This window comes from Schistocerca americana, chromosome X, assembly GCF_021461395.2.
Source record: "Schistocerca americana isolate TAMUIC-IGC-003095 chromosome X, iqSchAmer2.1, whole genome shotgun sequence".
Taxonomy (NCBI): Eukaryota; Metazoa; Arthropoda; class Insecta; order Orthoptera; family Acrididae; genus Schistocerca; species Schistocerca americana.
Window position 1 is genome coordinate 280739777 of NC_060130.1, and position 23413 is coordinate 280763189.

The 23413-nt window shown below is 43.5% G+C and overlaps 1 protein-coding gene across 1 annotated transcript in view; it reads right to left on the bottom strand.

Moving 5' to 3' along the window:
* The window catches only part of LOC124556830, a 43167-nt gene that overhangs the window by 14891 nt on the left and 4863 nt on the right, over positions 1-23413 (bottom strand). The window contains exon 2 of the mRNA XM_047130845.1: positions 11446-11610. Within this exon, the coding sequence (XP_046986801.1) occupies positions 11446-11610 (165 nt within the window). The remainder of the gene's footprint in view (positions 1-11445; positions 11611-23413) is intronic.

Consider the following 23413-nt stretch of genomic DNA (forward strand, 5'->3'; position numbering starts at 1 on the left):
TGAGAGGTTCAATGTTAAAATTCTCAGACAGGATGTTCTAAGAAGCGCCGGGAAACTTTATTTGCTACCACGTAAATTGCCCTTAACGCCCATGACAGATAAATCAGAAATTCCGGCTCATATGATGACTTACCGACAGTCATACCTCCCATATACCATTCGCGAATGGAAAATTAAAGCAAGGAAAAGATGCCGAAAGTACCCTCTGTCTCACAACGTAAGTTAGCTTGCGAAGCATAAATGTGGAAAGGTAACAATAGCTCCCATTCGGTTTTGCTATTCAGAGCACAATAAATTGGGAAGGAGTACTGTTTCATTTTTATGGAATTATTATTATTATTGTTATTATTCCTTTGTTGGGGACAAATAAAGACCACGTAAATTCAATTGGCCCTTTTTCCGAGTCTTAACTGCCGCCCAATGCTCCTGAATTCGTTTCCAGTTTTGTTCTTTTCTGTCTTGGGTCCACTCCTTTCCTGTTCTGGCTTTCTCTGGAGGCCGTTGCAAATTCGTAGTTTTTCTTTTAGCCGATCACGCTTCTGGATATCTTTAGCAGAAATTTACAGTTCTGGCATTTCGCCTTCGACTTCTGTGAACCATGGACCTTTGATTTTATTATCTTGAAAGAAGGTTAATATCCTTTTGGATATTCTTCCCGGGCTCATTCAAGTCATGTAGACATAAAAGGCATTCACTGTTTTCTGAAAAGTGTCACTTACCTTCTCCACGTGTTTATATAGTTCGTAGTTCTGACGTGTACTGTACTCTCTCTTTTCTTTCATGAGATCCATGATTCTTCTCAAAATCATTCCTTCTTTGGCCTCAAGTTTCTCCATTTCACCTCTCTTGTCCATTGTAAGAGCCTCTGCCGGTGTAATAACACTTTAGTAGTGTCTAATTTTGGCATTTAAGAATATCGATCTCTCATTTTAGTTAGTTGGCAGGCCATTTCCATTTTGTGAATGCGCAAAACGAATGCTTCTTTCTCTAATAGGTGCGGCCCTATCCATTCATCTCGGTATTTAAACTTTTCTGCCTGGTCAATTTTTCCAAGTTGGGCCTCCTATTCTCTAGCTGCTGATTTTATGTTACTCACAAAGTGCATGTTGTCAGAGGAGATTGTTATTATTTCTTTCCTTCCTCAGACGTTATGTCTGGTTAAAAATAGAAAGTGACGCGGACCTTGATCAAGCGTGACTTCCTTTTTACTGTACGGTATATGTTACATTGCATTTAGGAACTTTCGGGTAATTGAACATGTATCAACAATTACAGATTTCTGTAGCTGTATATATACGTTTGGATGTGGCTGTATTGCGTTGATGTACTGGTGGATATTGTGTGGTATGACTCCTGTAGTTGATAGCATAATTGGTATAATGTCAACTTTATCCTGATGCCACATGTCCTTGACTTCCTCAGCCAGTTGGATGTATTTTTCAATTTTTTCTCCTGTTTCCTTCTGTATATTTGTTGTATTGGGTATGGTTATTTCGATTAGTTGTGTTAATTTCTTCTTTTTATTGGTGAGTATGATGTCAGGTTTGTTATGTGGTGTTGGTTTATCTGTTTTAATGGCTCTGTTCCTGTATAATTTGTATTTATCATTCTCCAGTACATTTTGTGGTGCATACTTGTATGTGGGAACGTGTTGTTTTATTAGTTTATGTTGTATGGCAAGTTGTTGATGTATTAGTTTTGGTACATTGTCATGTCTTCTGGTGTATTCTGTATTTGCTAGTATTGTACATCCGCTTGTGATGTGATCTACTGTTTCTATTTGTTGTTTGCAAAGTCTGCATTTATCTGTTGTGGTATTGGGATCTTTAATAAAATGCTTGCTGTAATATCTGGTGTTTATTGTTTGATCCTGTATTGCAATCATGAATCCTTCCGTCTCACTGTATATATTGCCTCTTCTTAGCCATGTGTTGGATGCGTCTTGGTCGATGTGTGGCTGTGTTAGATGATACGGGTGCTTGCCATGTAGTGTTTCCTTTTCCAATTTACTTTCTTTGTATCTGTTGATGTTATGTGATCTAAAGGGTTGTAGAAGTGGTTATGAAATTGCAATGATGTAGCCGATGTATTTATATGAGTGATTGCTTTGTGTATTTTGCTAGTTTCTGCTCGATCTATAAAGAATTTTCTTAAATTTTCTACCTGTCCATAATGTAGGTTTTTTATGTCGATAAATCCCCTTCCTCCTTCCTTTCTGCTTAATGTGAACCTTTCTGTTGCTGAATGTATGTGATGTATTCTATATTTGTGGCACTGTGATCGTGTAAGTGTATTGAGTGCATCTAGTTCTGTGTCAATCCATTCCACTACTCCAAATGAATAGGTCAATATTGGTATAGCATACGTATTTATAGCTTTTGTCTTGTTTCTTGCTGTCAATTCTGTTTTCAGTATTTTTGTTAGTCTTTGTCTATATTTTTCTTTTAGTTCTTCTTTAATATTTGTATTATCTATTCCTATTTTTTTGCCTGTATCCTAGATATTTATAGGTATCTGTTTTTTCCATCGCTCTTATGCAGTCGCTGTGGTTATCCAATATGTAATCTTCTTGTTTAGTGTGTTTTCCCCTGACTATGCTATTTTTCTTACATTTGTCTGTTCCGAAAGCCATATTTATGTCATTGCTGAATACTTCTGTTATCTTTAGTAATTGGTTGAGTTGTTGATTTGTTCCTGCCAGTAGTTTTAGATCATCCATGTGTAGCAAATGTGTGATTTTGTGTTGGTATGTTCCAGTAATATTATATCCATAATTTGTATTATTTAGCATGTTGGATAGTGGGTTCAGAGCAAGGCAGAACCAGAAAGGACTTAATGAGTCTCCTTGGTATATTCCACCCTTAATCTGTATTGGCTGTGATGTAATGTTATTTGAATTTGTTTGGATTTTAAGTGTGGTTTTCCAATTTTTCATTACTATGTTTAGGAACTGTATCAATTTAGGATCTACTTTGTATATTTCCAATATCTGTAGTAACTTTGAGTGGGGTACACTAGCAAAAGCTTTTTGGTAATAACGTATGCGTAGTGTAGCGACCTTTGTTTAGTTTTAGCATGATGTGTCACCTCTGCAGCTATTATCAGTTGCTCTTTACATCCTCGTGCTCCTTTGCAGCAGCCTTGTTGCTCTTCATTTATAATTTTGTTCTGTGTTGTATGTATCCATAATTTCTGTGTAATGACTGAAGTTAATATTTTGTATATTGTTGGTAGGCATGTTATGGGGCGATATTTTGCTGGGTTTGATGTGTCTGCTTGATCTTTAGGTTTCAGATAAGTTATTCCTTGTGTAAGTGTATCAGGGACTGTGTATGGTCTACAATGTAACTGTTAAATAATTTAGTTACATGTGAATGTGTTGAGGTGAACTTCTTTAGCCAGAAATTTGCTATTTTATCTTTTCCAGGGGCTTTCCAATTGTACATAGAATTAATTGCTCTGGTGACTTCATGTTACAAAAATTATCACTTCAGGCATTTGTGGTATCATCTTGTATGTGTCTGTCTCTGTTTGTATCCACCGTGCATGTCTGTTATCTTGTACCGGGTTTGACCATATGTTGCTCCAGAAGTGTTCCATGTCTGTTATGTTTGGTGGATTGTCTATTTTAATGTGAGTGTTATCTATTGTCTAATAAAATTTCTTTTGGCTTGTGTTGAATGTTTGGTTTTGTTTCCTTCTATTTTACTTTTTTTGTATCTTATAAGTCGTTTGGCCAATGCTTTTAATTTCTGCTTCTTTTCATCTAATTGCTCTATCGCTTCTTGTTGTGAGATTTTATCTAACCTTTTTAGTTTTTTGTCTGATTTTTCATTTCTTATAAATTGTGTTAGCTGTCCGATGTCATTTCTCAGTTTTTCTATTCTGATCTGTAGCCTGTGTTGCCATGCTGGTTTTGTGGGTTTCTTCTGTGTGTTGGTTGGTTCTGATCTCTGCCTAGTGTGTATATTTAGTGTGCATCCTATATAAACCAGTAGTTGTAACTCTTCCATAGTTGCATTTTCATTTATTTTGTTGTGTATGATTGTGTTGATAGTTTTTATTGTTGTTTCGACTTGTGGGTTATTTGGGGGTCTATGCAAGAATGGTCTAATGTCTGTATTTGTGTCTTTGTTTTCTATATATGTCAGCTGAAAATTTTCTTCCATGTCTAACATTTGTGTCACTTCGTGCTCTATTTGTGCTTGTTCTGGTGGCTGTCTTAAGATTTCGTTTTCCTCTGATTGTTTAATTGATGCGTGTTGTTCTTTGTTTGTTTGCTCTGGGATGTTTGAGTCCATTACTGTATTTTCTTCTTCTTCTGATTGCACATCATTTTGTTCCAGTATTTGTTATACTTGTTGTTTGATGTTTTCTAATTCTGACTGGGGTATCCTGTTATTTTTTTATTATTACACGGATCTGATCAGCTAGTCGTTGTACTGTTGAAAATTTTAATTCTGGGTATCTGGTAATAAATGTTGTGTATACTTGTGATCTGTATCCTGTTGTGTTGGTTCCTAAGTTTGTTGCTTGGTAATAACAGAACATGAGGTGTCGGTTAACTTCATCTGACCATCTCATCCTCTGTGTTTGTTTTCCTTCTAGAGTGGTTGCAGGAAGCATATCCTGTAAAACACCTGTATTTGGATTTAAATCATTTTCCGTGTTGCTAGCAGTGTCGTTACCATTGTGGATGGGCATCGGGTTCAAGCGTCGGCCCCGACCATGACAGCGCTTGTCCGAGGCTTCTTTAGTTCTGTCCTGAACCAACTAATCACACTAAAAGGGGGGTTAACTCTATTAGTGGTTTGTTCTTTTCGTCGCCTTTTACAACTGGCAGAACATACCGGAGGCTTATTCTTTATTATTATTATTATTATTAGTATTAGTATTAGTATTATCATCACAAGGGGCGATCAAAAAGTTTACATTCGAAAGTCGTTAAGTCCAAAATCAGTATGCCAATCAGGCAAAATCGGCATGAGCAATCAACCAACCGATGCACAAGGTTGAAGATACCCAGTTGCTAAAAAGCTGTGTCCCGCTGCGTGAACAAGTCCATAACTGTTCCACATCCTCGTCCGACAGGAATCGCCGAACCCTCAAGGCCTTTATAAGGGACCGAAGGAGCCATTGTCGCATGGCGAGAGATCAGGACTGTACGACGGATGCTCGAGTGTCTCCCACTTGAACTGGCGTAACATCTGCCTTAAGACATTTGCGTGCGCTATAATGAAGCAGCAGCACCCCTTGCATCAGCTTTCGTCACCTGCAACAGTACGCCCAAGAGACATGTTGCCTTCAGCACTGAAAAGCATCAGATGCTTCAGGCAAACAGTCGTGGATGAGGTTGACATGCCAGATCGACCGACAACTTCTGTCAAACCGCTACCAGCACAGAACATGGTACACCATTCCACTTCGGTGCTTTTGTGGTATCGCGTATCGATTCCAGCCTACCGGCATATCACAGTTGACAATGGAATTTCAAGTTTCTGTTCACCCCGATAGCGGTCGTGCGGGATCTGTTGGTCCCAATGGGGTACACCCATTGAGCCACGCCTCTAGCGGCTCTTAAAGTTCTGTATAGGGAAAGTACGGCCAACTTGCCAGTGGCCGCCATTTTGGGCCCACTGCGCAGCTGTATCTCCAGTGGCGCAGTGGGCCCAAAATTGCTGCCATTGGCAAGTTGGCCGTACTTTAGTGGCAATGGGTTAGGAGCGCGCTCTGCCGCCACGATGAAGGATGACCGACGGCAGTGACTCAGCCCTACCAGCGCTCAGAGCCACTTCACTACGTCAGCATAGTTAGTACTACAGTGCAGAAGACCTCATTCATGTTGACGTCGATAGATGGACTCAATTTCTTGTTGCATCATTTTTAATGCGATCCATACGCTTGGAGAAACACAAGTCAAATAAATCATCTGTTTGATGTGTTAACGTCTTCTTCTGCTCCTGTCCAGCTTTCCTACGACCACAGTTGCTGCACCAATCTGTTGCCCACCTCACCTTACCATTGTGTACAAAGTTGTACACAACTGTTTTCGACAGACGTGCTGCCCCATACACGGTTTTCATTCTTCGATGGACGTGTACCGGTCTTTGTCCTTCGTCAATCAAGAAAAGAATAACAGCAATTTGATCTTGTTTGGGCGCATTGAGTAATAGCGTCACCACAGTTCGCACTTACGCACATAAAGCATGTACGTTGGAAAGACACGAATGCCTTACTAATCATTGGCTACATGTCGGTGCTCATATGCCCACATTGGAGTCACGCTACGTTGCACATACGCTGCAGAAACGCCCTTCAATGGTAACTTTTAGATTGCTCCTTATATTACCGTTGCTACTATTCATGTCAAAAGCAACATGCAACTCCAAAATACCAAATACTTTTAATATTCAATTAAAGTTAATAAACAGCAACAACTTTTCGGCTCAGAAACGAGCTACGTCCATTTCACTGGACTGCACAGTAAAGAGTTCTTCCCAGGAGCACTGTACAAGGTACGAAAATGGGAATACGTGCTTGTACCAACCCGTGTTTTACATCACATATCTTCACCTCTGATGTCAGGAAGTAGCTTTTCGCATGCAGTATATAATACACCTGATTGGAACCGCTTATCGTTGAGCTGCGAACCGTGAGATTCGTGTAACATTTCTTAGCTGGGGTTGGCCACAGCGAGACGTTTATCAAAGTGCAGATTTAACCGAGAATTGGTTTTCACAACTGATAAGTTGGCTCTGCACGTTGTGCTACCATAGACCTTTGGCTTCACGTTTTAACAGTTTTTCTAACATGATGAAGCATGGTCTAGAATTTACATGAGGAATTATAGGTCCCCATGAGACGCTCAGATTTCTTGTAGCTCGCCTGTAGCCAAGGTAAAATCAATTGATTCGTGGATAATTTCATTCGTGTAACTAAGGGAATTATCACCTTGGAACATACAACCGTCTACTGCGAATAATGCCTACGTCACTGAATGAAGTTCGTCATCTAAACTATTTCCTTAATCTCAACTCCTATCATTCCTGCCCAATAACTGATGTCCATACTGTTAACCACTCTCCATTGTGCTTCCTTGTTGAATAAGTGTGTGGACTGTATACTTCCCCTGGCGTAATGATGTTGGATTTTTATACGCGTGTTAAATTTTTGTGACTGCCGTCGACTTATGATGCATAACAATTTCCCTCCAGTCGCCATCATTAAATTTAGCTTATCTGTGACCATTGTGTGCACCAGACGGGTTCCATTTAATTCGGTACGCTAGCATAGCTCTAGCAAAATTAATGTAGTTGATTTGCAATTGTTTTAGCCGGCCGGTGTGGCCGAGCGGTGCTAGGCACTTCAGTCTGGAACACCGCACTACCGCTACGGTCGCAGGTTCGAATTCTGCCACGGGCATGGATGTGTGTGATCTCCTTAGGTTAGTTAGGTTTAAGTAGATCTACGTTCTAGGGGAGTGATGACCTCTGAAGTTAAGTCCCATAGTACTCAGAGCCATTTGAACCATTCAGTAAAATATGTGACGTGTTTGCGGGAAGACGGCTCGACGCAGGGAAATAACAAACAGTACACTGTTAGGTGCACATATTAAGGTACTACATATAAAAATATCTACACTTATAACCGTTACATTCTGTATTTTCTCTCCCTTCATTTTTGAATGATGGCATTCATTATTTATGTGCTGCAGTGTTTTTGTGACATTACAAATTTTACTGGGGAAAGTCTGAACACATGTTCCAAGTTACATCATGTTGATGTACCTAGGAACAAATATTTTATTGAAATTTAAAAGCGTTGCAGTCTAGAAAATCTGTTACTACTGTATTTACTCGTGTGCCTGTTACATTATTACTCCACTATACACCACTAATTAGCAAGTGAAATCAAATCAAGCGGAGATATTACCAAGACCAGTTACAAGTTAAATGAATTTTGAAGTGAGAACTATTGGAAAGTAGCACAGAATTCCAATTTCAAGACGAGTAAAATTGTTAAGACATTAAAGAAACTCTGTTAAATTGTAAATGTCACATGGTCCACGGTAAAAGCCTTTCTTTTATTTCAAAGCACAAAATGGTGCACGACCACCGAACTGTGGTTTAACCGTCCACACGCTATACATTGTCCAGTCACATTAACGTGACCACCTGTCAAAAGCCCGAATAACCACCTTTCGCAGCGCGGACTGCTACGAGACGTGCGAGAAGAGAGTCAGTGAAGCGTTAAAAAGTACCGACAAGAATGTGGAGTCATGCTGATTTCAATGCCGTGGCGAGCTCGCCATGTTTCTCGGTTGGAGATCCATGGCGCGAACAGCCCGATGGAACTGCTCCCACGTATTCTCGATTGTGTTCAAATCTGGGGAATTTGGTGACCAAGGGAGTACGGTAAACTCATCCTGTTGCTCTTCGAACCTGGTATGAACACTACGAGTTGTGTGACGCGTTGCGTTGTCCTGCTGATAGATACCATCGTGCCGAGGAAAAATTGCATGCAGAAGTGTACATGGTTCCCAACGACAGAGGCATACTTTTGTTGGTCCTTTGTGTTTTCTAGAATGACGAGATCATCCATGGAATTCCACGAAAGCATTCTCCAGAACGCATCGCACTATTCTCCGTCCTGGCCTCTTCCGACGATTGTTGAGTGGCCATACACGCCAAAGGCCAGCTGTCCGATGGGGCATCGAACGTGATTCATCTGAAAAGGCCACCTGTCGCGACACAATGGAAGTCCAGCTGCGGTACTAGCGTGTGTATTCCAGCCCTCGTCGCCTGTGAACAGCAGTCAGCATGAGTTCATGAACTAGGCGCCTGCTGTGGAGGCCCATGTGCAGCAATGTTCGCTGAACAGTGTTTGACAAGACACTGCTGATAGCCCTTTTGTTCATGTGGGTAGTCAGTTACTCAAGAGTTGCACGTCCATCCGCCCGTACACGTCTCCGCAGCCGTTGTTCACCCCTGTCACCTATGGCCGTACCACAGTTTCATTGGTGCCGGTTTTGAATAGCACCACTTTGTGCTTAACAACTTTAACAATTGCGGCACACGAACAGTTTAGAAACTTAGCCGTTTCGTAAACGCTTCGAGTCTTGGCCCGAAACCCAATGATCAAGCCCTTTTGGACGTCAGATAAGTCGCTCCGTTTCCACTTTAAGATAACGACTGCACTGTTTTGTGCGACCCCTCGACAAGCTTTATACACCCCCACTCCTTGTGCTGACACCTGCCGTATGAGAGTGGTTATTGCACACTGAAGTAGAGCACAGGTGGTGGTCACATTAATGTGAGTGGGCCGTGTGTGACTAGTTTTAAGAATATATGGAAATTTACTAGAAAAAATTCTCTAACTCAAGAATTAACAATATATTCTAAATACACTCCTGGAAATGGAAAAAAGAACACATTGACACCGGTGTGTCAGACCCACCATACTTGCTCCGGACACTGCGAGAGGGCTGTACAAGCAATGATCACACGCACGGCACAGCGGACACACCAGGAACCGCGGTGTTGGCCGTCGAATGGCGCTAGCTGCGCAGCATTTGTGCACCGCCGCCGTCAGTGTCAGCCAGTTTGCCGTGGCATACGGAGCTCCATCGCAGTCTTTAACACTGGTAGCATGCCGCGACAGCGTGGACGTGAACCGTATGTGCAGTTGACGGACTTTGAGCGAGGGCGTATAGTGGGCATGCGGGAGGCCGGGTGGACATACCACCGAATTGCTCAACACGTGGGGCGTGAGGTCTCCACAGTACATCGATGTTGTCGCCAGTGGTCGGCAGAAGGTGCACGTGCCCGTCGACCTGGGACCGGACCGCAGCGACGCACGGATGCACGCCAAGACCGTAGGATCCTACGCAGTGCCGTAGGGGACCGCACCGCCACTTCCCAGCAAATTAGGGACACTGTTGCTCCTGGGGTATCGGCGAGGACCATTCGCAACCGTCTCCATGAAGCTGGGCTACGGTCCCGCACACCGTTAGGCCGTCTTCCGCTCACGCCCCAACATCGTGCAGCCCGCCTCCAGTGGTGTCGCGACAGGCGTGAATGGAGGGACGAATGGAGACGTGTCGGCTTCAGCGATGAGAGTCGCTTCTGCCTTGGTGCCAATGATGGTCGTATGCGTGTTTGGCGCCGTGCAGGTGAGCGCCACAATCAGGACTGCATACGACCGAGGCACACAGGGCCAACACCCGGCATCATGGTGTGGGGAGCGATCTCCTACACTGGCCGTACACCACTGGTGATCGTCGAGGGGACACTGAATAGTGCATGGTACATCCAAACCGTCATCGAACCCATCGTTCTACCATTCCTAGACCGGCAAGGGAACTTGCTGTTCCAACAGGACAATGCACGTCCGCATGTACCCCGTGCCACCCAACGTGCTCTAGAAGGTGTAAGTCAACTACCCTGGCCAGCAAGATCCCCGGATCTGTCCCCCATTGAGCATGTTTGGGACTGGATGAAGCGTCGTCTCACGCGGTCTGCACGTCCAGCACGAACGCTGGTCCAACTGAGGCGCCAGGTGGAAATGGCATGGCAAGCCGTTCCACAGGACTACATCCAGCATCTCTACGATCGTCTCCATGGGAGAATAGCAGCCTGCATTGCTGCGAAAGGTGGATATACACTGTACTAGTGCCGACATTGTGCATGCTCTGTTGCCTGTGTCTATGTGCCTGTGGTTCTGTCAGTGTGATCATGTGATGTATCTGACCCCAGGAATGTATCAATAAAGTTTCCCCTTCCTGGGACAATGAATTCACGGTGTTCTTATTTCAATTTCCAGGAGTGTATTTATAAATGCTGTACAAAACACAACCTCATTTCTAGCAACGGTGAAAACGGTAGAAGATGAAGGAAACTGCTTTTGGCGGCCTCTAATACGCATTCCTTCGTGCGATTATAAACGCGGTCACTAGACTGAAGAACCGAGCAGAAAAGGTCATGTGATACTACGCACTCTCTCCTCTAGGACGGTACAACACTCTTCCGTACCCTGTACAACCTATATATAGGATACACCACCAGTATCTCCCCATCATGTTTCCAGCACGTTCCGCTACAAAATAATTTCCTTTTTAAGATCCTGAATGTTTCGGACAATTCCCTTAGCTTGAAAATTACAATAAGAATTAAAGACGTGTTAAAATCATGCGAGGTGGCATGGTTAGTTGCCCTGAAGTAGACCGTTGCAACTAAGATCGAGATTTTGACTTTTTAGTGTTGCTTTGGTGTTTCGCAATGATGTGGCCTAACACACATAAGGATTTCATAAAAACTGGAAATTATCAGTTGAGCCAAGATCTGAAAGATCTCTACGGATGTTTTCAGAACTACAGTCTCCTCACATGCTAAATTACAAATGAAAACAGCAGCGTAACTGCTGCAGGCTGCTGTGATGCTAAGTTACCATCTTCGCGTCTCGGGATCGGTTCTCGGCGACGTCCAGCATGTTGTGGCAGGAAGCGTTGACCCGCGTTATCTTTTCTCCGATTGGGCCTTCTACGAAGACTTCCTCGCAGCGCTCCGGCGAACTGCACCCCCTCATGTCACCCAGTGGGTTGCATTCTGGGTTCTGCAACATTGACATAAAGTATCAATATTAATTTAACATCTTTATGCGGACAAAGAAAGGAATGCTGTCAACCAATATATCTGCAATACACCTGTGATCTATTCTAAATTTTACAAGGGTAGTCCTGAGAACAAAATACAGTGACAACAGAAAAAACATCTCCCTTCCTTTTTCCACAGAGCTTCCATGAACGCTGATATACGTATAACTACTCTTTGTTTTAAAACGTAATCTACATACACTGAAGGAGGTGGAAAATGTTTCACCCCGAATCACAAGTTTGATGGGCGAGGCGCGTTCAATAAGTAATGCAAAACTTTTTTTTTCTGAAAGCAGGTTGGTATTATTCAGGATTCCAATATATCATGTTGTTCCCCATCCTTTTGGCTACAAAACCATAATTTCCAACATAATCTCTGTTCAATGTGACGGCCTTATGTGCCTTACTGGGAGGACCTACATGCCGGCATGGTACCAATTTAGTGGTCGACGTTGGCGTCAACGTCTTGCTGCATCAGTAACCTCCTCATCATACACGTACTGCTTCCCGCGGAATCCATCCTTCATTGGCACAAATAGATGGAAATCACAAGATGCGAGATCCGGGCTGTAGGGTGGATAAGGAAGACCGGTCCAATGAAGTTTTGTGAGCTCCTCTCAGGTGCGCAGACTTGTGTGAGGCCTTGCGTTGTCATGGGGAGGGGGACATTCATTTGCATTTTTGTGGCGACGAACACGCTGAATTTTATGGGTAGGACAATATACTTCAGACTTGATGTTTGCACCATGACTGAGGACGTCAAACAGAATAACCCCTTCAGCGTCGAAGACCGTCGCCGTGACTTTGCTGGCTGAGGGTGCGGCTGCGAGCTTTTTCTGCGGAAAAGAACTGGTGTTATGGTACTCCATGGATCGTTTTGTTTACGGTTCGAAGAGATGAACCCATATTTCATCAGCTGCGACGATATTTGACTTAAAATTACCACGATCTGCCTCGCAAGGCGCAAGCAATTCAACACAGATGGTCATTCGTTGCCCTTTAGAGTCTTGTGTTAGGCGGCGAGGAACCCAGCGGGCACACAGCTTTGAGTACCCCAGCTGGTGGACGATTGCGTCAGATTACCAACAGAGACGTCCAGTTGAGCAGCGAGTTATATCCATTCTGGAAACATCCCCTAGGCTGTGGCTAAGCCGTGTCTCCGCAATATCCTTTCTTTCAGGAGTGCTAGTTCTGCAAGTTTCGCAGCAGAGCTTCTGTAAAGTTTGGAAGGTTGGAGACAAGATACTGGCAGAAGTAAAACTGTGAGGACGGGGCGTGAGTCGTGCTTGGGTAGCTCAGATGGCAGAGCACTTGCCCGCAAAAAACAAAGGTCCCGAGTTCGAGTCTCAGTTCGGCACACAGTTTTAATCTGCCAGGAAGTTTCAGCAAGTTTTATGTTTGTGATCCGTCGATCACCACGAATGAGAGTGTCCGCACGTTCTAACATTGCAGAAATCACCGCTGCCTGCTACCGGCCGGCTGCCTGGATATCGAACGGGTTTGCACGACCTTGTTGCGATGATGACAGATGTCTCACCCAACGACTCACAGTGCTTTTGTTGACTTCAAGGATTCCGTAGACATTCTGTAAGCGCTTATGAATATCTGCGATGCTCTGATTTTCCGCCAAAAGAAACTCAACGACAGCCCTCTGCTTGGAACTCACCTCTGTACCTCTGTTACGGACGCAATTTTGAAGGCTACGTAGAGGGCCACCACCTATCGGAATTTCAAAAAAACTGTAGAGGCTGAAGCGGGAATATTCCACAATGTCCAACAGCAAATTCTGCATTTTTTCAACGGTAATTGGCCGAGGAAAAAATGTTGCATTAGATATTGAACGCCCCTCGTACATCAGAATTTCTAGAGATGTTCATCAAATGATGGAACTTTAATTCCATTCGAAACTGATGTTGACATCTGTACTAGATGTGGTTCCCCAGACACGAAAATGCGCTGGCATCCGTCGTGGCCTGGAATTAAACAGCTACCGAATGTCATCTTGAAGAATTTCGCACCATGCCTCAAACACGTGTTGTATCGGTTCATGAAGATTGCTGGCTGGAGGCTGGTGCGAAAGAATACGTCTTACCATTGCACCCCAGACATGCTCTATATGGGGACTGGTCAGAACAGTCAAAGACCCGTACATCCCCCACGGCGTTTGTGGTGGGGTCTGCAGTGTGCGATACTGCATTGTCTCGATGAAATAAGACGTTTGGTACCTTGATCATGAAGGGTATGACAATATGGTTTGCCATTCTGCTGCTCATTTAGCATCCTTTCAATAATTGCCAAATCAGTGCACTTACAACATTCAATATTTGCCCACAACACGACTTGGGTAGTTGAAGGTTTATGTGTCTCGAGAAATGCTGATTCTATGACCTCCCGAAGGTCGTATACAGACACACTGACGTTGTATCCGACGGGCATTTAAAAAAGCGATTCTCATCGCTGAACGCCATAGGATGTCACTTGGTGTCCTAGTTGACCCAAGTTCTGCATCTTGCTGGTATACTGTACGTAGTATGGTTTCAGAGGCAAACGACACACGACAACTCGAGATAATAATCCGAACTACAATAATGTGTTCCCAACGAACCGTGGTAATGCTTCCTGTAATCTCCGACCAAAGTGCAGCTGCTTTTCTATTGTTCGTCAGGGTCCATCGAAAAATACTACGATCTTCCTGTGGTGTAGCGTTTCTGGAAGGATCTGTGTCTATTCTGCTTGCTACATTGTTGTTCTTGTCATGTCTCGTAATCACCCGTTCTGCAGTCATTGCACTAAACCCTACAGTCTGCACGATCTGTTGGTATGACGCTCCCATGTCGCTCATGCCAATGATTCTATTTATTTCTAAGTCTAAAAGCTGGCGATAAGCTGCTCATTCACGTCCTCTCGACACGTAGTGTTTCTATCACTATCTACGAATTTCCAGTTACAAGCCATACATTCAGTTATCATCATGTAGTCACATCATTTTTCATCTGTGGAACAGACTTTTTCCGTACTGATAATAAGCTCGCGTAATGATGAAAATTTATTCAACATATCCCATAGACATGGAAGCTCAGTTTGGTAGCGTCCGATAAAACTGCTGATAGCATAGTATTTTCCATTTCATTCAGTGTAGAATTACGAGTCCTGCCCCGGAAAAATTGGAATCTTCACCTTACATATTGTCGTGGTTTTCATAGCAGCGTTCAGGCTACTACTCCAAAACTGAAGACAAGTAGCTGTCACTATGCGATTGGAACTCTGGCGATGGGGGCATAGCGCATGCCTTCCTAACGTAATCTACCTGCTCCTTCTGCCGCCATGTGAAATATTGCATTGACATGTGGACCAACGACAGCAGTCGTGGACGCTTCCACCGAATACCACTACACTCTGTGCATTGGCATGGGCCGACGCTTTGCGATGAATGTCGAACAAAAATGTTCTCTTGCGTCACAAAACAGTCAATTTCAACCTGGACAGACATGGTAACTTTAGACGCCTTAATGGACATACCCTATAATTCTGTTGCGGCTCGATTGGTCTTCGGGGTGTAGATAAACGTTAAATATGCGTTCATAATGAGAGAAACTTCATCTTTAGCTATTAGTAGTCCCATCGCTTGCAACAATAAAAAACGGAAGAATAGCATAAGCAAAATTTTTCATAAACATAAATATTTAGACTGTACGCATTTTGATGAATTGCTGGTCTGTTTTCCTAGCAAACAAAGAGAAAAAGCGCCAGTATAGCTTGGACAAAAGTACAAAAATATTAATACACTACCTTCATCGCTATATTTTATTTTTATATTTACGTTCTGTGCGTTTACGAATTCCAACTCTAGTTTCAAAGTCTATTTTAATGTTTTTAAGAATTATATGTACATCAGTTTGCCATCTACCAACAAATTAATTATACAGTTTTTCGTTTGACGATAGGCGGGCCTCAGATAATATTTGGTATATAAATAATTAATTTAAGGTGATTATTTTTCGTTAGGCACGAGATATTTTTCGTGTTGATCGGTGAAAATCTTACGCAATCGCACTCACACTTGAAATTTGTCATTTGCATTAACAGATCACATCACTAAAATTCACACTTACAACAGACTATTTACTGATGTAAGCACTTACTCTCTATATTTCTCGATAGTATGAAGTAATCTTCCATTTACACTCCTGGAAATTGAAATAAGAACACCGTGAATTCATTGTCCCAGGAAGGGGAAAATTTATTGACACATTCCTGGGGTCAGATACATCACATGATCACACTGACAGAACCACAGGCACATAGACACAGGCAACAGAGCATGCACAATGTCGGCACTAGTACAGTGTATATCCACCTTTCGCAGCAATGCAGGCTGCTATTCTCCCATGGAGACGATCGTAGAGATGCTGGATGTAGTCCTGTGGAACGGTTTGCCATGCCATTTCCACCTGGCGCCTCAGTTGGACCAGCGTTCGTGCTCGACGTGCAGACCGCGTGAGACGGCGCTTCATCCAGTCCCAAACATGCTCAATGGGGGACAGATCCGGAGATCTTGCTGGCCAGGGTAGTTGACTTACACCTTCTAGAGCACGTTGGGTGGCACGGGATACATGCGGACATGCATTGTCCTGTTGGAACAGCAAGTTCCCTTGCCGGTCTAGGAATGGTAGAACGATGGGTTCGATGACGGTTTGGATGTACCGTGCACTGTTCAGTGTCCCCTCGACGATCACCAGTGGTGTACGGCCAGTGTAGGAGATCGCTCCCCACACCATGATGCCGGGTGTTGGCCCTGTGTGCCTCGGTCGTATGCAGTCCTGATTGTGGCGCTCACCTGCACGGCGCCAAACACGCATACTACCATCATTGGCACCAAGGCAGAAGCGACTCTCAACGCTGAAGACGACACGTCTCCATTCGTCCCTCCATACACGCCTGTCGCGACACCACTGGAGGCGGGCTGCACGATGTTGGGGCGTGAGCGGAAGACGGCCTAACGGTGTGCGGGACCGTAGCCCAGCTTCATGGAGACGGTTGCGAATGGTCCTCGCCGATACCCCAGGAGCAACAGTGTCCCTAATTTGCTGGGAAGTGGCGGTGCGGTCCCCTACGGCACTGCGTAGGATCCTACGGTCTTGGCGTGCATCCGTGCGTCGCTGCGGTCCGGTCCCAGGTCGACGGGCACGTGCACCTTCCGCCGACCACTGGCGACAACATCAATGTACTGTGGAGACCTCACGCCCCACGTGTTGAGCAATTCGGCGGTACGTCCACCCGGCCTCCTGCATGCCCACTATACGCCCTCGCTCAAAGTCCGTCAACTGCACATACGGTTCACGTCCACGATGTCGCGGCATTCTGCCAGTGTTAAAGACTGCGATGGAGCTCCGTATACCACGGCAAACTGGCTGACACTGACGGCGGCGGTGCACGAATGCTGCGCAGCTAGCGCCATTCGACGGCCAACACCGCGGTTCCTGGTGTGTCCGCTGTGCCGTGCGTGTGATCATTGCTTGTACAGCCCTCTCGCAGTGTCCGGAGCAAGTATGGTGGGTCTGACACACCGGTGTCAATGTGTTCTTTTTTCCATTTCCAGGAGTGTATTATTTAAGTTTAAAGTAACAAATATAGTAAAGCATAATGTAATGTAATATTGTATTATACCTCAGAGCTCTGGCAGATGGAACTGAAGTGAAAGAAGGATAAAGAGTGAAGCTTAGGAAGCCGGCTTCTTAAGTATCGTGGGAGGAAGGGTATTGAAATTACCGTTCGAACGTTGCTGGAATGTAACAAAAACGAATTACGTACAAATTCCAGGTTTAGTAAATACTGTATACACCAGTTCTGTAATTTCAGTGATTTCATGTGTGACTTCCATGATTTATATCGCTGTTGGATATCAATATGGTGTTTCTTGTTTCTCTCTCTCTCTCTCTCTCTCTCTCTCTCTCTCTCTCTCTTCCTCTCTCACTTAGACACACACACACACACACACACAAATCACAAACGCACACAGAGTGATAAATCCCGTTGATTCATTTCGATCGACCGAATGCTGCTTCATAGTCATTTGTGAAGAACACATCATAAAATCTGTATTCAACTGTTGGTTAACGATCATTATGTTAAGTTAGAGCTTCAGAGCGCCTAACGAGGTCGAGTGACCAATGTTCCAGACCTCTCAAAGTTGTAAAGCTCTATGGAGAAGCTGATAGATAAACTCGAACCTACATCTCCAATTCAAAATTTGGTACACTGTGTAGTATCATTATTCTTCTTCTCTCATACTCCCTTTACGCACAAGAGCGATAAGTAAATCGAGATTTCCCTGAATTCATTGCCATAATCATTATAAAAGATGCACCTGAAATTAATTAATAGGTCACTTAACATGTATGTTGTTGGAATGTTTTCCTGTGACGTACAACAACTTTCTACTAACGTTTACAATTGGAATTTCTCGAGAATAAATACGTCCGTGGTGGTTCACACAACTGTCCTCTAATAATTTTTCGTCTCTCACGTCAGCCTCACTTTGCTATCGTCACGTTTTTATGAACAACCAGAGAAAGCTGATAGACGTTGTCCTGCCTGTGTATATTTATTTACCTCTACATATCTAAAATCTATAATTCGTTGTAGAAATCCAGTATTTTTATTGGACTAAATTGATAAAATTTAGCGTAAGGTGAGTGGATAAACAATATTTTTGATTTGCTGATTTGCTGAATACATTTACAGAATTTTTCGTGTTCCTACTCATCTTAGTGCTCTTCGAACCACACACATACACTGTAAGCCGTATGACACGTTGTATTGTCCTCCTGGTAGATACTATCACACTGAGGAAAACAAACTACATATAGGGGTGGACATGGTTCTAAAGGATGTATGGATGCTTGCATCGATCAATTTTGCCAACCAGAATGATGATATCACCCAGCGAATGCCACTAAACATTTCCCAGACCATCACGATTCGACGATTGTTGCAAGGTGTTTGTTTTCAGACAGTTCACGCCGTGTGTGCCAACGGCCAGCTGTCCGATGGAGTATAAAACTTGATTCACCTGAAAAGGCCACCTTTCACCCCTCAGTGGACGTCCAGTGGCTGTATCGGCGTGCGAATAGCAGTTGAGTTGAGTTGAGTTGTTTGGGGAAGGAGACCAGACAGCGAGGTCATCGGTCTCATCGGATTAGGGAAGGACGGGGAAGGAAGTCGGCTGTGCCCTTTGAAAGGAACCATCCCGGCATGTCTGGAGCGATTTAGGACAATCGCCTAAATCAGGATGGCCGGACGCGGGATTCAACCGTCGTCCTCCCGAATGCGAGTCCAGTGATGAACAGCAGTCAGCATGGATGCACGAACCAGGCGCCTAATGTGAAGACCCATAAGCAACAACTTTCGCTGAACGGTTGTTGAAGAGACACTGTTGGTAGTCCCTTGGTTCATCTGGGAGGTCAGTTGTTAAACAGTTTCACATCTATTCGCTCGTACACATCTCTGCAGCCATCGTTCACCCCTATCATCTATGGCCTGTGGTGCACCACCCTTGCCTCGACGCCCGTTTTGGATAGCGCCAGTTTGCCATGCACGGAAAACTTCAACCACGGCGCCAGGCGAACAATTTACAGACTCAATCGTTTCTGAAGTTCTTCCACCCTTGGCCAGAAAGCCAATGATCATGCCCTTTTGAACGTCAGAGAAATCGCTCCGTTCCCTCATTACCACTATGATTGCAATGTTTTTTCGGCGTCCCCTAAATATGCTTTATATACCCTCGACTGCTAATGTGCCTCCTGCCGTTTGTGAGTGGGTATTGAACGTTGACGTCGAACATAGGCGATCGTCGCATTTGTGTGACTAGACAATGTATCTATGACCGAATATTAAACTGTTTATTACATTTAAATTGGGACTGTGATTCGTTTTGCAGCATTATGTGCAGCTATAGTCTGTACGTGGTAACAGTCCTCTCACAGCCGCGCGGGATTAGCCGTGCGGTCTTAGGCGCTGCAGTCATGGACTGTGCGACTGGTCCCGGCGGATCTTCGAGTCCTCAGTGGAGCATGGGTGTGTGTGTTTCTCCTTAGGATAATTTAAGTTAAGTAGTGTGTAAGCTTAGGGACAGATGACCTTAGCAGTTAAGTCCCATAAGATTTCACACACATTTGAGCCCTCTCACACTTACTTATAGTACCTCCGACATTACTTCCGCTTCTAACAGTATTCTCCACTAGAAGAACTAGATGTCTAATCGCATAGAAACCGCCAGTTCAGCTGTGTATTTATTACGGTAACACCACAACACCTGTTTTCGTGACAAAGAATGTTTTTTCGCAAAGATCCAGAAGTGCGGCATCAAAATCCTTTTTATGAATCCTGAACATTTTACATGAAGTGAACACATGATCTATGTTTGTAGAATCTGTGTTGATTCCTACAGAACTGTTGTTCGGTGCCGGCAGCTGTGGCCGAGCGGTTCTAGGCGCTTCAGAACGGAACCGCGCTGCTGCTACAGTCGCAGGTTCGAATCCCGCCTCGGGCATGGGTGTGTGTGATGTCCTTAGGTTAGTTAGGTTTAAGTAGTTTGAAAGGGTACAGTACCGCCCGACATTGAAAATCAGTACATCATTCTTCGTTATTCTTGTCAGTACAACATATTTTTTCTAATAATAACTCAATTTCAATTAATACAGAGCAGCTGGATACCAATGTGGGAAAGAATGACAATTTATTTATTTAATTGATCACATGTGCACTCCCACAAACTAAAACCCTACATCCAATTTGGTGAGATCTGTGAAATGAATGAATGTATGGTCGTCTGCTAACCGCAGATAGTGAATGTGAATTTATGATCATCTTTGGGACGATCCTTTGGTTACCTTAGGTGGAACCAAAGAGATGAAATTTACCGGAGCTTTGAGCGCCTGAAATGTGGCTGACCAATACGGTAGCATGGTGCTCCCCCACTTTGGCGGAGGTGCGACATCGGCCATGTTTCAGCACTCTGCCGCTGGACCTAGTGTTGGTAAGACCTGTCTTAGGTGTGCTCCGTAAAGACAAAAAAGTGGAGACATGGTATGCATCTGAAATACTTAAGAGTAGTTTGGAATAATAATTTCTCTATTTCAGGAACTTTTGTGGGGAGAATTAAAGGTCAAGCAGGTAATATTAAGGGGATCGTAGTAATCTTCGGAAGTGACCAACGGTCACAATGAAACCACGTGTAGCAATAAGTTGAAATACTTTCGAGCGCTTAAGCCAACTATAAGTTGGAAATATTTAAGAAATGGCGTGTGCAGGACTTGAAATTAGAGACGAGTACTTCCACGTGGTGAGCACTGTGTGAGTCTCAATCTGTGTTTGAGACAAAGGATAAAGAGAAGTACTCGTCCATGGTATCAGTTGAGGACTCGCGTGTGTGATGAATATGTTCTTAATATTACTTTGCGTGTTATGTTTCCATGTGACGCTTGATTCAAACTATAATACTCTGAGAGAGAAGCAAGGTGAGTCAGCCGTCTATCCAGCAGCGCCACTTAACTTGCATTGCACAGGAAGACGTGCATATATCCTCCAGAGTTCATAGTAGGAAAGAAAAGTTACGAAGTGGGGCAGTGTCGTGTGAAACTGGGATAAATACTAATTGCAGTGGGAAAGCTGAAAGTGATTTATTTATAACGTTGTGACTATTCTTTGTATTGTATGTTGCCAGTGTGATGTATTTCATGAACTTTAAGTGTGTGTGGTTGGCATGGGAGAGTAACAAGGTAGTTTCAGAGGCAGTGGGTTATGCATGTTCCTTTTTGTACCACTCGGTCTGGAGGAAATTTTCGTGATGATGGGTGTGAGAGTCGAAGTGTGAGATATAGCAAAAGATCCACCATCCAATCCAGAAAGTGCACTGTAGCGTTAAATAATTACGAGACCATAAGATAGAGAATCACCAATGTAAAGCCACGCCCACTGGGCGGAATTTCTCATGTGTTACTGTTGTAGGTTATAGAATTTGTGTGTTTAGGTTATAGAATTTATCGGAATAAATAAGATAGTGAAAATAAAAAGATTGGTGGATTTTCCTTCGAATTGTATGTTGTCATGATACCCAGGATCTATAATGTGTGCGCCATTCATAATCAGTGCGATGGCCACGTGTTGATCAAAGCCGTTAAATAAGAAAGAAAATATGGTATTGCCAGTGCGTAGTGAACAGCCAGAGTTGTGTAAATTATTAATAGGTCAGATGTGCGTTTCCGTTTCCGTTGCGTAATATTCAAACAGGAGAATAACTTGTAACTTAATTGTGAGTACTAGAGTTCATGTTACTCGATCAATAAGAATGAGTCCACTCGCTTGGCAGACCACTCATCTTGCAGGCCTGACTGCTTGATGCCACAGTATGAGCAAGGCATGTGGGTGCCTTTCAAGTTCTAAGTGTAGGCGGCTGATGACCTCAGATGTTAAGTCCCATAGTGCTTAGAGCCATTTTTTGTTTTTCGGTCTCCAATGAGCGTAATACACGAGACCATAGCGTGTGCTCCATAACCCTACAATAAATTCACTTTTTGTAGTTTTGCAATTATGTGTATTTGTCCTGTGACCCCTAAGAAACAGGGTTCACATGTACAATTTTCCATTCTTATATGACTTACAGTTGCTCCACAGATATTTGTTTAATGGCTGTTGGATGAGTGATCAGTTCTTCCATATAATCAGCATAGTTTCAAATAATTACGTATTACGAAAGACAAGTAACTTTTCTGACTCGCGCAAATTTGATCGTTTTTCAAATCTAATTTCAAACTTGTTTCCACAACTTGTCCACTTGCGATGAATATACTTCGGACCTTCATCTAATTATTATGTACTATTTTTCCAGCTTTTTACCATTTTCAAAAAATGTTCAAATGTGTGTGAATTCCTAAGGGACCAAACTGCTGAGGTCATCGGTCCCTAGACTTGCACACTACTTAAACTAACTTACGCTAAGGACAACACAGACCCATGCCCGAGGAAGGACTCGAACCTCTGGCGGGAGCGGCCGCACATTTTCAAAAACTCATGTGGCAACAAGCTTATGCTAGATAATGTGTTTTTTAATTAGTTTATAGAAAAGAAGAATCTTTCTACCTGGAAACCGTGGCTAACGAAATAACTTGTCGGCCATGATGGTGTTAGAAACTTCCAATGCCACAAACCTATCACGGCAACCATAGGAGCGAGAAACTGGAATATCAAATTAAAAGCTCTGCTAAACTGTCCAAGACGAATTTTGGATTGGAAAGATATTATATAATATGAAAGCAGTTTTTAAGCAGGAGAACATATCCATCCTTTAGTTTGGAGTCTGTGACACTACAGCTCTCCTGATCGTGATGGCTAATAAAAGGCTCGATTAGGGGAAGCATGGTTTTAAAGCAGTCTGCCAGTTCTCATCTGAACTTATCCTGGTGTCATTTCAGGCGTTATCGTATCAACAGTACCTTCACTGTCGAACGGTTGTTCAGCAACAACAGAAAAAAGCAGGAGCAACAAAAGCTATAGTACTGTAATTTAACGTATACCTGACATGCTGTTTTCCGTTTTCCCATACTATACTGCGTACTATTGAGTCATGACTAATGTATGTTAGCCTGTACAGCTGTGCATATCGGCATTTAACTGCCACACGTAATTTACAGTAAAAACATTGTAGCAACTGCTTCGAATTTCGGACCGCTATTAATTTAATTCACATTATCCTGAAAGATCTAC